Below are 16,201 nucleotides of genomic sequence, written 5' to 3'. Positions count from 1 at the left end.
TGAGGTCTATGCTCATTCACAGACACTCACAATGAAAGCACAGCCTTTGGGAGCAATCTGTGGGTTCAGTGTTTTGCCCAAAGATATTTCAACATGCAGAATGGAGGAGCTGGGGATAGAACCACCATCCCTCTAATTAGTGTACCTGTAACAATTACACAGAAGGCTGAAGATTTCTGAAGCGATTTGTAACTCTCATAACTTTCCTCTTGCAGATACATCCACTATGTTTTTGACCTTGGAAATGGGCCCAACCTCATTAAGGGCAAAAGTGACAGGGCATTGAATGACAACCAGTGGCACAATGTGGCCATCACCCGAGACAACAGCAACACCCACACACTGAAAGTCGATGCTTCAGCCACTAGTCAGAGTATCAATGGGGCCAAGAATCTGGACCTGAAAGGTATGCAAATGACATGACTGACACATGTTACATGTGTACATCTTCTTGTGTGTCCACAAGAAGATGTATGTGTTGAACTACGAAAAAACTGTCACTGTGCATTATAATGGGAACATGCGACCCGCATCATTTTTTTCCCCAATTCTTTTGTGTTTCAACAAGGTAAAGGTCATCTTTCTTACAATATTATTTACCACGGAAAATGTTTTTCTGTCATACTATTAAAGGAATAGTTCAAAATGTTGGACATAAGGTATGGTAAGTGGTATTGAGAGCTCATTCTATGCATCAGGTGGAGCCCGAAAAATAGCCAGCAGCAAATTGGATCAATTAGGAAGGAAGAAAAACAAGCTCTGATGCTGTGTTGATTTCTAAAGTGAATAGCCATGGACAGGCTGCCTAGAAGCTTATGTGTTTTGGTTCTGACTAATTAGAAACTGGTAGCAATTTAACACTGGCTTTGGGCAGTTGGATTGCCAAACTGTCACATGATTACATTCTGCTGCATTTTACAGTGTAACCTCCAACCCCATGACACCCGAAGAAATGTTGTGCTTTGCAGTTATGTATTATAACTTTGTACATTTACTATATATTTGGTAAAAGTATACTCTACCCTGACAAATGAAGATGGCACATATCTGTAAAAAAAAGAAATATGATTTATAACATAGACATATGAGATCAAATCCTCCTACAGTGTCCCTATCTTGTCTACACCACAGGGGATCTGTTCATCGCAGGACTGGGTCCAGGCATGTATGGCAGCCTGCCTAAACTGGTGGCTTCCAGAGAAGGATACCAGGGCTGTTTGGCATCGGTGGACCTTAACGGTCGCCTGCCGGATCTCCTCAATGACGCCTTGTTTCGCAGCGGGCAGATAGAGCGTGGATGCGAAGGTACACCGTCCCTCAAATCTGAGCCTGAATTAGACTTCTACAACACAAAGTTCAACTCCAACTCCAGCTCCAGCAGCCCTTTCTTCCTGCTCAATGCAAACAGTAGCTCAACAGCCCTGCATTCACACGGAATCCCCTCCATTCTAATAACTGTACTTGTAGCCTCACTTACCCAGTGCTAGTCAGGCCAAACATCAAACAATCCCACGACACTGCCACCTGTTATCGGCCACATTGGTCGCCCCCTGACCGTGTCATTGCGATCACTGTCAGAGCAGTTTTTGCCAGTGCAGTAACATACAATACTGCCAGAAGCTCCATTTTTATCTCTTTTGCTTTTGTAAGGTTTCATTTTTGTTTGGAATTTTGTGAGTCTTATGCAATATCATCGTAAAGAGAAGGTAATACAGAGGTCCTTATTAAGGCCGTATTCATTTGATTGTAGAGAGATACATTCACATTCAGTGCAAAATAAAAAACAATGTCATTTCTCCGAAATGAAGAAAATACTTTCTAAAAATTCTATTGCATATCTAATTGACCCTCCACTAAGCCTCGTCCCCCTTAGGTATTGTTGCTCTGCTTGTCAAGCTTTGCATTCCAACACTGCATATATGATATGGTACTGATGTAATTCCTCAAACAAAGAACCATTGATGAACGGTTCTAGAGACATGCAGAGGAAGTTAAAAAAGTTACAAAAGTAAAAAAAAAACAAATAGGTCATCATGTCATTTTCCAAACACATTGAATACACACAGACTCATTGCTTTATAGTTAGAAGCGTAACTTTTCTGTCAGACACAAGACGGAAACGTCTGAACTAAAGCCTTAACTTTTGGCCTCACTGTTTGGGGTAGGGGCTTTAGCAAATGGTAAATTACAGGGAAGTAGAACAAACTAACAATGTAAATACCAAAAAATGGTTGCCTCATAAAAAGTCGATGAATATGGATGTGCACATTTAGAGCAGCAGCTTTGGAAATCTTCAGCAGGCCACACCCAGACTCAGTCCATGTCCCTTTTTCACAAAGCAAAGGTTGCCTAATGGTTTAATTTGTTTTGTGTTGATTTCCAATAGTTCATGCATATTGTAGCTTCATCAAAAGGGGCTGTTGAAACATTTTGCAGGAGCAAGTAGATGTCACTGTGGACAAAATGTTTCCATCTTCCTGTGCTAGTCGTCATTCTTTTGTAGTTGTTTTGGTCATGCTCTTGAGGTTCTGGGCGTCCACAACCTGTTGCATGGAAATCATTTTCTGTACAGATGTTTACTCTTGCCATATCATTCAGTTGGACATCTATGTTGTACTCTATGTTTTTTTTTGTTCACATTAATTTGCAGAGCTCCATGTTAGACAAATACATGTGATCGTTTATGTTTCATTTAAATCAAAACAGACAATAACATGATGTACTGTATGTCCTCCTCGCTGTGACAATCTGAATGGGGTTTTAGAAAACAATGCTTTTTACTGTACTGTATGCACTGCAAGAAAGTAATGGTTGACAAATTTATTTTTCAAAATAAAATGTCATCAATCACAATGTTGGTCTTCTCCATGGCATTCTGTCTCATTTTTTTGTGCTTGTGTGATTTCTGTTCTTTCTTCTTTTTTTTTGCTTCTGTATCATGATGAGCTGATTGGTCATGTGACTCTACTGCCATGCACGGCCTGCTTTCCATTACAAGCTTTCATCGCATTAATGGATTTGTGTTTCTTTAGCCAGTGAGCCCTGATCAAATGATGACCAGTAATGATAGTTGAGTCAGCTTTATATATATATATAGAATGTCACTAGATGGTGGTACTGCACTCTGGCAAACATTTATCTCGAACAGTACCAGCAGTAACATGAATGAGCTTTTCACTGTGGTTACATCATACATTAAATCCTGAACCCGATCAGCGGATCAGCTGCAGGATTTTCCTGCTTTGTCCCCGTAAATCCCAAAGTTCTCCTCCAACTCATCAGCAATTCACTTGGTCCTGAACATCCTCTTTAACAGAGAAGCTTGCATCAGTTTACCAGGTAAGTCTCAACTGAACACATTGACCTGAGTTACATGAGTTGATGCACACTGACCAGTGGTCTGCTGTGACCATTTATGGACCTGAATTAAAGCAGATATATTTAGAAAGTTCACACCACAATATTAGAGGCAGACTAGAGATGTTCAACACAACTACACCTACTTCCAAAGTGCATAGAGAAGGAAAGAATCTGCAGAGATACAACTCGTATTGGCTCATATGGGGTCAGGGTCATCATGAAACACTAATAGCATTCAAACAGGGTAGGTATGGAGCAGAAATCAATTTGAAAATATAAAAGACAACCCCTCATTTACACTGCCATTGTTACAGTCAGATGTCTAAGAATACTACTCTATATATGTAATCGTCTTTCATGCTTTTAGTTTGTAGAACATAGTCTTTACTTTTTTTTATGTGAAGGGTTTGTTTTGTACACATAGAACAAAAGTCTACAATGGTTCAACCAGAGTTAGCACTATTGGAACTGGATCACAGAATATCAGCTGAACATATGTGCTGACAAATTACAGTTTAACCCTCTTCAATCTAACCCCCGAGTAGACTGCAAGGGTCCAAAGACAAAAGGACTAACAGCTAATAGCCCTGCTGATTGATGGTCAGTGACGCTTTTCTGGACTGGAAAACAGTCTGGGTGTTTGGGGGGAAAGAATGGTTCCAACACTATTTTCTCCTTACATGTAACACTGTGGGGACATATATGGAACATACATTTAGAACATCCCAACATCTTTACATTATACATAGACACACAAATCAGGATTCACAGACAGTAATACAAAGAATACACTTAACACCATTTGCAACGTGGCACAAGCGATTTCTCTCAGAGTAGACATAATTGTGGAGATTCTGGTAAACCCTTCTAGCTATCCTGCATTAAGCCCATTTTTAAAAGTTTCAGGGGTGTAAAATAATATATATTTACAATTTAGTTTGTGTTGAGAAATCCCCAGAATAGTGTGTGCCCTTGCCCATGCCCACTGAGAGTCTTGTAGAGTTAGATTTCTTTGTTCTGTTTTGGTGTGTGTTTATGTGATAACAAATCCATAACCCGAGATAGTGCTGCAACCATCCCCTCCATTTTTACCCATTCATAATTTGCCTATAGTGCCATACCAGCTTATTCATTTCAAATGCTCTGTGACATAATTCCATATTTGGAAGAGCCAGTCCCCCACACACACATAGATGGGTTAGATATATGGTCATGTGGCTTCAGGACAATCAGGGTGAGGGGAGCGCCCAATAGAGGACGAGGGAGACGTCGAATTTGGTCCATAACATTTTAGTATGCCACACTGAATAGACACATGTTGTGTTAAGACCTATGCAGAAGTCTGAATGCTGCCACTTAGATGCACTTCTCTTGCACTGTAGTGGTTTAACAGGCGGATTAGACACCAGCAGCCATGAGTGAGAACAAACAAGCTGTGGCTCTTAACACATTCATCCATGTGGATGAAAACCAAAATTGTATTATGAAGTCTTTTAGATAATCAGTCAGGAGGGGCTGAGTGTGGTTGAAATACATGCTATCAGAGCTCTAAACCAAAATAGTGTCCCTTTAAAGTAGCTCTGGGTTCACTTCACTCATGTACGGATTATGGTTATGTATTACACCAAGCTCTCTCTCTCTGTCTCTGTCTCTCTCTCTCTCTCTCTCTCTCTGTGTATGTGTGTGTCTGTGGTTCCGGGGATTGCTGAATTTCTACAGGTCCCAGCACCACCTGTCAGGAGGACTCCTGTGCCAACATGGGTATTTGTATCCAGCAGTGGGAGAACTACACCTGTGACTGCTCCATGACCTCCTACACTGGCACACAGTGTAATGATCGTGAGTACTGATGTCACTATTAAATATCTAATGTCACACATGTACGACAGAGAGTGGACAAAATCCCACCAACTAAACACCTTGTTTGCTCCATCAGTGAGTGCTTAGAATGATGATGAAAGTGATAATAAAGATAAGGTAACATGCGATTCATGAATATACAGAAGTTTAGGTTAGAGTCACTGGTTCACTCGCATGAATTCATCCATCCATTATGCTAGCCGCTTATCTTATTCAGGGTCGCGGGGATCAGGTCGCCAGCCAATCACAGAGCTGACACATAGAGACAGACAACACTCACCAACAATTTAGAGTCATCAATCAACTTAAGCTGCATGTTTTTGGACTGTGGGAGGAAGAACCCACGCTGACACAGGGGAGAACATGCAAACGGGGATCGAACCCTCCTTGCTGTGAGGCGACAGGGCTCGCCCACATGCAGCCCCACATTAATTCAGCATGACAAAAATTCACTTTGCATTATATGAGGCTGCAACTTTTGGCTCATTCTCTTCTGTAGCCTGCTCCTACAGCTGTGCACCTACAGCTTTATGTGCAGTTGAAATTCAAGATATCTGCAGTGACCTGTGAATATTTATAACCACAATAATCAACAAGTTCCTCCAAAGACCCAACATGCAAAATGTTGATGACAATTCTTGATGTGATTTTGATTGTATGTGCCTTGTGAGAGGTAAGTGATGGCTGGTGCACATGTCTGAGAGTTTACTCGGTGGTTACAGTGCTTGGAAGTTTTAAGGCCTTAGAGAGTACCAACGAGTACAATGGCAAGGGATAATTACTTTTCTAACAGGCTCCACCTTCTACTGGACTCTTTGATTAATACTCTCATCAAATCACAAGCACCCATTCGCCCCCCACTAAAAATGTGCATAATCATAGCCAGCTAATCAGGACGTGCCTACCGCGAAGCGACCCCACAGTGACAAATCCTGATCAAAGATAACTCTGAGATCCTTTATGTTGGTGCTGGATGCCAGGGCAATGCCATATAGAATAACTCTATCGTTAGACAATTGATTTCGTTAGTAGAATAACAGTTTTGTCTCAGTATAACACCAGGAACTTGCAGGTCATCTGGGTTTTTACATCCTTCAGGCATGGTTGGACTTTAGCTGAGGTTGGTTTCGTCTGGCTTTATTATTAAAAGATATAATTGGATATTATCTGCATAACGATGAAAGTTTATGGATTGTAAAGCCCTCTAAGGCAGATTTGTAATTTGTGAAATTGGGCTTTATGAACAAAATGGAATAAACTTGAATTAATACGGCCCACGGGAGCGTTTCTTAAATTAGGGCTCCTACCGATGGCAAAAGATCAACCTCACACGGTCACAGTATTAAACACGTGGGTAACGTGGTGACACAGTCGTAGTTTGGTTAGCTTTAGTCAACAAAACTCGATTAGGTTTAGGAAAAGATCATAAATTGGGTTAAAATAAGTATGTCACTTAAGTTGTGTAGTTATTACATAGGTGACATAAATTAAGCATGTTATGGAAGTTAAATAACTCAGAGTTGAGATTTGTTTTCCACAGAACACGAAAAACGGTCTTTTGAGTCCTGTGTTTGGTTTGACCCAACTATCCATCCTGCCTATACAGACTTATGCCATATCCACACGACTACGCTTCCATTTGAAAACGCATATGTTTTGCTACGTTTACACTGAGTGTTCACGCTACGCCGGAGTTTTCGAGCACCGAAAACGGAGGAGTTTGAAAACGCTCCCAGGGACGGATAGGTTTGAAAACTCCGGGGTTGCCTCTTCGTGTGGACGTCTCGAAAACCGCTAAGTTTGGAAATGATGACGCCCACACTCGCGTTCGCTATTTGATTGGTTCTTAGCAGTGACGACTTGTCCTTCCCTGATTCGTCACGCCCCTATCACATGACCCTTTCCCGGAAAATCATAAACAACAACATTGATTATCGTTTGACTACCAAGTTCATTTAACACGGAGAGCTGATTACAGGCGTTGCTGACCGTGTTGTCTTTACTAGCAGCTGTTGTCCTGTTAAATTCATCATTTTTGTGGAGGAAGCAGCGCCTATTGTAGCGAGCGGCGTTATCAGCCTTACGGAACGGCCGTCTGAAGTCACGGTTAGCGGCTTTGAGGAGGACGGTCACAAAACGGAGGACTTTCCTGTCCTTAATAATGTTTATTTTGGTCTGTACAACTATTGTGAAGTCTGCAGATAAACTATAAAAGGAACAAAACATGAATTGCTCTCCAGTACAATAGAGACTTCAGCCACCAGCAGACCTACGAGTGAGAACAGACAACAACGAAACCGAGGAAACGAGTGAGAGACGTGTATTAGTGATTGTTATCAAATGTGACCTTTTCCGGAATTCAATCCAGGTATGAATATTTGGAATAAGCTGGTGAGTGTGTGACAGAGACAGGTGCCAGGTCTAGTGGGGGATCATACAGGTATTCACAAGGCCATCTGGTCACAAGCGAGCAGGCTAGCAGGCAATCAGAGCCATCGGGGGGGTGACGGGAGTCTATTTCTTTACCTTCACTCGTCTTTATATTTGTTCTGCTGTGTGCTGGATCATTCCCATCGATCCCCCAACCTCCCCTACCCTTCCATCAGCACCAAGTGCATGCCATAAAGCATGCGTGTTTCTATATATACACAGCAGCCCCAACTTAAATTCTGTCCCAGCTCTCCATCCACTCCTGCTCTTTATGATGGAATGCATCTCTGAGTGGCAGGATAGCAGCAGTTTGAAAAGGGGAATAAACCTAATTATTGTATTCCTTCCCTGGGAGGCGCAGATAGGTGAGGTTGGAGAGGCTGATGGGATGTGGTTTGTACCTGTGTAATGCAAGAGTGGAATGAGCAGTATTGATATACTGTTGATAAGGTGATAATGTGTTCGTTGACCTTCACTTGCCCATCTGGCTTGGTTGCTGTTCGTGTAAGCTTTGCACCTTTTTGTTACGCCTTGCATAAATAAAGGTCACCATGTTTGTGGAGCTTCATTTTGCTTTAATGGAACTGTTGTTTAGTATCAACAGCCACCTCAGGGACTTAGATCAGGTCTGTTTTTATAGAGCAGACATCCTCTGATTATGTGTCACCTATGTAGATATAACCAAGGACAACAACGTTCTCAGCCAAAAACAGATAATATAATCTCAAAATGTGAATTCTGCTCCACAGAGTCTTTAATGTGCTTTTTTCTCAGCCTGGTCTCTCTCTGTCTGTAAAATCTAAAAATAAAAGACTGTTTGTTTATGGAAAGACAAACATGAAGGCAATGAAAACTGATTTATTCTACTTGCCCAGGGACTGTAGATGTAAATATGCTATAACTAAATCTGGTACAATACGTCCCTTTTATTTGAATGAGAATACACATTTTTACACACGGCCTCTGACAAATACAGTCACCTAAATTGAACTACTGTCATTTCTAAGACAGCTTATTACTTTTTAATTAAGTTGAAAATTAGAATAAAAACAGAATAGAAGAAACTCATTTTATATTGTATATATTTTCTATAATTGAATTGTCATATCACAGTGTGCACCTGTTTCACTGACCGTATCTGGGGTCCTTGTCTTGAATAGGTAGGGATGATTTGTGTCCCTTTCTAATCGTTGACGCTCAATGGATTCAAAACGGTACACTAATGTCAAAGCTTTTATGCATTCTATGCATTCAACAGTGTGCGTGCATCGTTTAAATCACTTTTTTCTTTTACTTAAGATGATGGAGGTAAGGCTTTAATCAACAACTAACTAACACACTATTCTTAGACCCAAAATTCAGAAAAGGAAAAACTCAGCAAAAAAACCTTTTAATGGGGAAATAATGGAAGAAACCTCAGGAAGAGCAACAGAGGACCGTCAGACCAATAGATGTGTGGAATAGACTAGACCAACATAGTACAATTTGTATTATTATAATAATATTCCATATCTCATTAGTGTTATGATATCTGCTATTCTTGCATTAACTTACTTTATGTACCTGTTGCAGCACCGTACCACTACATGATGTCAGTTCATGACAGTAGTTCAGCTGTTTATTCATTTGACTCCTTCTGCTCTGTTCAGCTGGGACGACGTACATCTTTGGCAAAGGAGGAGGCCTCATTACATTCAAGTGGCCGGCTAATGAGAGGCCGAGCACCAGGACGGACAGGCTGACCGTCGGCTTCAGCACCTCCCTGAAAGATGGCATCCTGGTCAGGATTGAAAGTGCACCTGGTCTGGGGGACTATCTAATGCTGCACATTGTAAGATCCCACACACACACACACTACTTGTCTCATTTTAAGTTTGGTAGTGTCAGCTTTCCTTTGTTTATTTTTCGAACTACTGCACACTTTACTGTGTGCCACTGCTGTGGGCATCAGTTGACGCGGTGATAAAATGTTAGGCTGAAAAGGATGAATGAATGGACTGAAAGGATGGAGCAGAGAGAAGTAGTTAGAGAAGAACAAAGTGGCAAAAGAGAAGTACATGAAAAAAGACAAAAAAAACTCTCAGAGGCTGTGCTGGAGACACTGTTCCCTCTGCTCTGTCCTCAGTCTCTCATCCACCAACACCATGTTTACACAAACACAGAACACTAGCTAACTGATAGCACATTGTTACAAACAAACTAAAGCAAAAGCCGTCTGTCTGTAGTCTCACTGTGTATCTTAGCTGGTTCTTGTAAACTTCTCTGCTGACTGAGACAAAGCAGCTCTCCTCCCTCTACCAGCGGGACCAGAGACTCAGCAGAGGACGCGAGGAATCACTCACTGACGCTGACTGATGTCTGTGTTCTTCATTCTTCATAAACTTCACTAAGGAATAATAATAATAATAATAATACATTTTATTTTTATAGCACTTTAAAAAGGTACTCAAAGGCACTTGGTAAAAAATGAAGCAAATAATATAAACAAGGCAGAGATGACAGTATAACAGCAGAAAACAACTCAAACACACACAGAACTAGCATCACAGGTTAGAAGCAGATTTAAATAAAAAATGAAATAAATAAATTACATTTCTTAAAGGGACTCACCAAACAGCTCATGCAGTTATGAACATCCTGCTTTTTTTATTACATTTTACAAATACCTTTTTATCAATATACCTCACAGTTGCATTACAGTCCAGCTCAGCAGCAGACGAGCCGCCCCAAACTCATCTTTTAATGCCATTACTGTGATCTAACATGATATAATGTGATATAAAAACAACAGATTTCCACAAGTAAACACATACATTGATAGCCAGGTGTGTTTGGCTGACAAGTTCAAATGTAAGATCCATCCATTATTTTGAACCGCATATCCTGGTCAGGGTTGCTGGGGGATGGGGGGCTGGAGACTATCACACAGACGGGCCATTGAACCTGGGAATCGAATCCCGGGCCCTCCTGCTGTGAGGCGACAGTGCTAGCCACCACATTACCGTGCAGCACCACCTCGAGTGGTATGGATGACTAGCCGTGTTTTCTCATTTCAGCAACAAGGCAAAATTGGAGTGACATTCAACATTGGCACAGTGGATATCGGTGTTCAGGAGAGCAGCACCCCAGTGAATGATGGGAAGTATCATGTTGTTCGCTTCACCAGGAATGGTGGCAATGCTACACTGCAGGTGGATAACTGGTCGATCAATGAGCACTTCCCAACAGGTACAAAACTAATCAATCAATCATCTTTATCTTTACTGTATCTTTACTGTACATGTACAACAAATCTGACACTATTAGTTAACAATGAAAAGCTACTGCTAGAAATAGAACAATTAGCGTCAATAGGGTATATGATAAGACAATGGGATCAAGTCTCGAAACAGTTGAGAAGGTCAATGGGTTGCATCTGCTTCAAACAGAAGAGCAACATTATTACATTCTCTGTTCAACTGCTTATGTTCTCACTTAGTATGTGCCTAGTGCTTCTAAGCTTTTAAACAGTGCTTTAAATGAGTTGGCACATGATGTATGTATATCTGTCGTTGCAGTATACAATTGAGGTTGAAAAACACCACAAAAAACCTGTCCATGTTCCAATGTTCCTTCACAGGCTTCCACTTCTTTTCTTTTTTTGGTTCTCCTCTTTTTCTAAGCTATTCCACTCAGATTTGTAACTGTTTGAAGAGTTGTTAGGTAACCTCTGAACTCTGTGGACCTCTGTTGGTCTCCAGCAGGAACTGCAATATATACATTTTGTGGGTGAAGTAACTCGGACCCAGCCTTCCTTTTCGGCTTGACATAAGTAATTATGGGACAATAATTTGGAAGTGACGTTAAAGACAGTTAGAGAAGAAAATGGATATAAATTGGGTCTGTAGCTAATTTGTTTTTGCAGAGTGAAAGGGAGGAAGAAGGAGAAATGTGAGAGAACATAAAATGAGGATATACATATAGATAAGAAAAGACAACTGCAGGGAAGAGGGCGAGCAACATTCCACATATAGACACAGCATATAGACCACATGTGTGTGTGTGTGTGGGGGGGGGGGGGGGTTGGCTGCAACACCCTGCACAGAACAGGACAAAAACAAATCCTACTATTGGACACATCTTGAAGTCATATTAAACCTTTGTGGGGTTGCTGCTCAGTGCTGTATGTGGATGTTTGGAAGTCGGAGGAGACAGATAAGCTGCTCACTGAGACTTTGAGATCAAATCCTATGTAGACGGTTTAATGAGTCATATTTCCATCATACTGCCACTTTGGTAAAGACACTGCAGTCGTCCCAGCCAAAAACCCTCAAGTGGACCCCACGCTCATGTCGTATCCTCTTGTTCAAGCTTCATGCACTTCTCATCGTGAGCTGTTCCGGAGCTACAACAGTTTCCACGAGTTTCATTGTATCATAGTAGTCGTAGCTGGAACACTTTTTGGGCCGATAAATGAAATATAAGGGGAAAAAAATGCACCTATAGTATCCTACACTATGTAAATGTGCTATTACTAAGACTTTATGCAAAACATCTAATAATTTGTGTCTCGATCTTTCACACATAAAGGATAAAGGATATATAGATTTCTAACTAGTAAAGAGCATATTTAAGCTAAAAAAGGAAGTACAATATGTCAATATATGACAACATTTAGAACGTGAGACTGAACACACACACTGCCAAATCCTAAATCAAGTATCGTGTTGCATTGCAGTGAAAGTGGAAAAGTCAAATAGTTGTCAAGTTGAACTCTTTGTTGCTGTGTCAACCAAGGGTCTGAATGAAATGAGTGAGAAGGCTGAAGCCATGACGTGATGCAAAGCTATTTGTTGTTATGTTTGGAATGCTGAAATATTGACATTTTGTCTGCTTCATGTATTGAATAATAATATGGTTATTGTTCTATTATTTTGTATCTTTTTTGTTAACAAATAGGGAGAAATTAGTTATGCTGTGACAAAAAAACACTTTAGTATAAAAATGTAATCGTCAGATAAAAATCATTTAAACATATTGTAAATGTGAGAGGGAAAGTGATATTTGCTCACGGTGACATGATGGTGATGATCAATAAAAGTCTTTATAAATGTCTTTTAAACTTTAAAGGGAACAGTGACATTGAACGCTATCAAATGGCCAATAAGAAAATTCCTTTCAAATACGCCAGACCAGTAGAAGAGTGGCTGCAAGAGAAAGGTAATTTCAAACCAAAGTGTTTCTATGCTTATGTGTGTTCACTATACTGATATGATGTGAAAACCCGTATCTGCACTATAATGAGAAGAATAAATGAATGCTCATTTACTCTATGTCAGCCTTATTAAACTTTAGATTTGAGTTTGTTCTATGATACGACCCTGATGATACCACATTAATGCCGGTCATAAGATATTCATACCAACCTTCCTTTGAAGTTGTCAGACTTGCTTTCCATTTCTAACAGTACCATTAAACAGTGTCACAAGCATGAACATAAATGTAACCACACGCATGCATCTACATATGGAACCTGCTGTGGGCTAAAAGTGATAAATACATAACTGCCTAAGGAACTAAATAACCAATAACTAGTCAAATAATGAAATATGTAATACAAATGAATTAATTATAGTAATGAGTTTAGAATAAATCTCTCAGTATTATGAAATGTGTGTAGCCACTAGCATGGCTGTAGACTCCGAGGGTCCTGTTGTTATTGTGCAAGTGCAACAACCAGCGCATAGTCTGTGAGCATCTAAAAGGACCAGCGTGTGGGATTCAGTGGCATCAAGCAGTGAGGTTGCAGATATCCCTGTTTACAGTATTGAGTATTGAGTTTGCTCCTGGGAATACAATCGCCAAATTGTCAGCAGAGTGATTATTGCACTAGAAATAGACAATTCTCAGTTTCATGTGAAAATACCATACTTTGAAGTACTGCTTTCTCTCGTCGTTCCGCAGCCACACAAATAATGCTCTTAGTCTTTTTGTAAATGAATAGTGCTGCTGAAATATTAGAATGTGTTTTTCTCTGTTGAAAATGTCTTACATCTGGATGTCTCTTCTAGGACGGCAGCTAACAATTTTCAACACTCAAGCAACGGTCGCAATTGGCGGTAGTGATCAAGGCCGGCCCTTTCAGGGTCAACTGTCTGGCCTTTATTACAATGGCCTCAAAGTGTTGAACATGGCTGCTGGGGGGAACCCCAACATCAAGATTAATGGGAGTGTGAGGTTGGTAGGTGATGTACCCAGTGTAGCAGGCTCAGCCAGGACCACAGCCATGTCTTCAGAGATGTCCACTACCTTCATTGAGACGACTACCATGATGTCCACCACTACCACACGGAAACACAGATCCTCCTCAACTGTACAGGTACGGATAGACTTCTATAATAACTATACATATGAGGAACAGATGACAAACTCATATTATCCACTAAAGGAATAACTGCGTCAAATAATAAATGCAACCCGAAAGCTGAGGAAGAATTCAACTAAAGGATACTGATGTACGTACTACATGTAATACATATTAACTCGATTCACTTGATCATCAGTAACCCGACAGACGCATGTGATTAGAGTTTATTCTTTTCAGTGCTACAAATCTAATATGCAATCTATTACGGCAGTGGGAATTTTAAACTGGCCTGCTTAACGTTGATTGAAGAATTTAACCAATCAACCAATCAGTGGCTATATCATCCGTGCATGCAGCCTACCCGAGGAGTGGATCAGTGCCTGTGAGAATAGGCCTTTGGTTAGTGCGTAACATTGCATCCCCACACGTCCCAACTTCTTTTGTTTTGTAAATGGTCTCCACATCTGGTGAACCCATCTAATTCTGTAAGTCCTGTTGTTGGCGTCTCCCTTCTAACTGTGCTGAATTCCGTGAGAATGGAAAGTTGGTTTTGGGCCCGGGACACACAGTGAAATGACATTCGTTATTTCATTATATACCTGTTAATATCATGTGGATCCTATGGTCTCAGGAGTGACAGAGACAGGGCTCACATATGGAACTTGTCGATATCAGACTAATTACTCTTTACTCACTGCAGCTGTACTGGAGTTGTTATTTGCACATACAAAATGAACTGCTGCTGTTTCACATTAAAAGCTTTCCACTGGCAGACCAAGTGGAGGCTTTAGAAAATGCATGCGTTGGTACAATTGCTATTGTTTAAATTTTTTTGTCATGCATTACATTTTACTTATCAGGTTTGTTGAAAGAACAATCTTAACTCAATGTCCAATTCCTAGCTTATTCTCAAGCTTTCAACCACAGTCTTTCACGGACAACTGTGTTTATGTGAGTTGCTAAGACCACAGTGTAACCCACTAAGACATACCAATAGCTCAGTTACAAATGAAATATATGACTGTAGCAGTGAAACAGCGAGAATCCTACACAAGATTCTGAATGAAGAGGTCGAACATCATTAATTGAAGGTATTACTGTCAAACACAAAGTTACATATCTCGGGAGGGGTCACTTTTTGCCTAAATCAGCCAAATATTCAGCGAATATTCCTCTCCCCAACTCTCACTTCGTTGTCACCTCTCACGAGATTTCCTAACAAGGACTAACAGTCAAACTTTTCCCTGCTTCCCAGTCAACAAACTTCAGTGCCCAAATATTATTATTATCAGAGAAAAAAAAACTCTTCGGAACCTGTTGATGTTATTGTGAAAAATGTGAGATTTCATGTCCCAGTTAACATAGAGTTTTATGGGGTATTTGCCAATGTAAGACCGTTTGATTTCATAGTAACATAAGACGCAAGATTTCCTGCGTTTTGACCTCTGCGTATGTTGAGTTCCTGACAATTTCCCATTATTGTGTAAGTGAAATCCTTTGCAGCCGGCCCGCTGAAGTCTATTTCGTCCCGCCACATGAACTGAAAATATTTGTACACTTCTCAGTGAGTGGGCTGGCTGGCTGGCCCCTCTCTGTGCGTATTTCCTCCACAGTGTTAATCAGCAACAGGCTGTAGTAGAGAAAGTGGCTCGCGGCTCCGGCGTTGTCAGCTTTACGGCTGCCCTCGCTCAGTGGTCGCTGCGCCCTCTCTCCATTCGTAGAGTGACAGCGCCCCCTGCTCCCGGCATGATTGTTAATATGATTGTTAATAATAATTTCATAATATTTAATTATAATTAAATTATATGAAATTATGTAATTATATTTAATAATATTAAATGATATAATAGAGCAAAGTGTGCAAATATTGTGTTACATGTAAAACAAATCAGAAAGCAATCAGGACTGTTATGTACTAACCAAATAAAGTTGGCAGGAAAAAAAATGTATTGATTGAACACCGCAAACAGACCTCATCTGTTTTTGAACATCAGATCCATTGTCATAGACTAGTCCAAACCAGAGTCATTCTACCATCTCCACCAATATATGACCGCCTATTGTCATGTGATCAACACTTTGATAACTCTGCAAACATAACAAGAGGGAGACTGCGAGACACAGATGAGTTAAGATCTTTTTTCCAAGGTTAAAATGAACTTCCTTGCTCACCTTCTAACTCTTTCCGTATACTTTCTTTGTCTT

General features: G+C 40.5%; 1 protein-coding gene across 1 annotated transcript in view; it reads left to right on the top strand.

The window, feature by feature from the left end:
• The window catches only part of nrxn3a (neurexin 3a), a gene marked incomplete at both ends in the record, with an annotated part of 134,836 nt that overhangs the window by 106,052 nt on the left and 12,583 nt on the right, over positions 1–16,201 (top strand). Inside the window, 7 exons of the mRNA XM_079174961.1 lie at positions 216–406; positions 1,132–1,305; positions 5,080–5,199; positions 9,300–9,481; positions 10,707–10,878; positions 12,760–12,849; positions 13,701–14,008. Coding sequence (XP_079031087.1) covers positions 216–406; positions 1,132–1,305; positions 5,080–5,199; positions 9,300–9,481; positions 10,707–10,878; positions 12,760–12,849; positions 13,701–14,008 — 1,237 coding nt within the window. The remainder of the gene's footprint in view (positions 1–215; positions 407–1,131; positions 1,306–5,079; positions 5,200–9,299; positions 9,482–10,706; positions 10,879–12,759; positions 12,850–13,700; positions 14,009–16,201) is intronic.

Source organism: Pholis gunnellus (assembly GCF_910591455.1).
Source record: "Pholis gunnellus genome assembly, chromosome: 15".
Lineage (NCBI taxonomy): Eukaryota > Metazoa > Chordata > Actinopteri > Perciformes > Pholidae > Pholis > Pholis gunnellus.
Note: the sequence above shows the minus strand (reverse complement) of the source record. Positions and strands in the feature narration are given on the sequence as shown.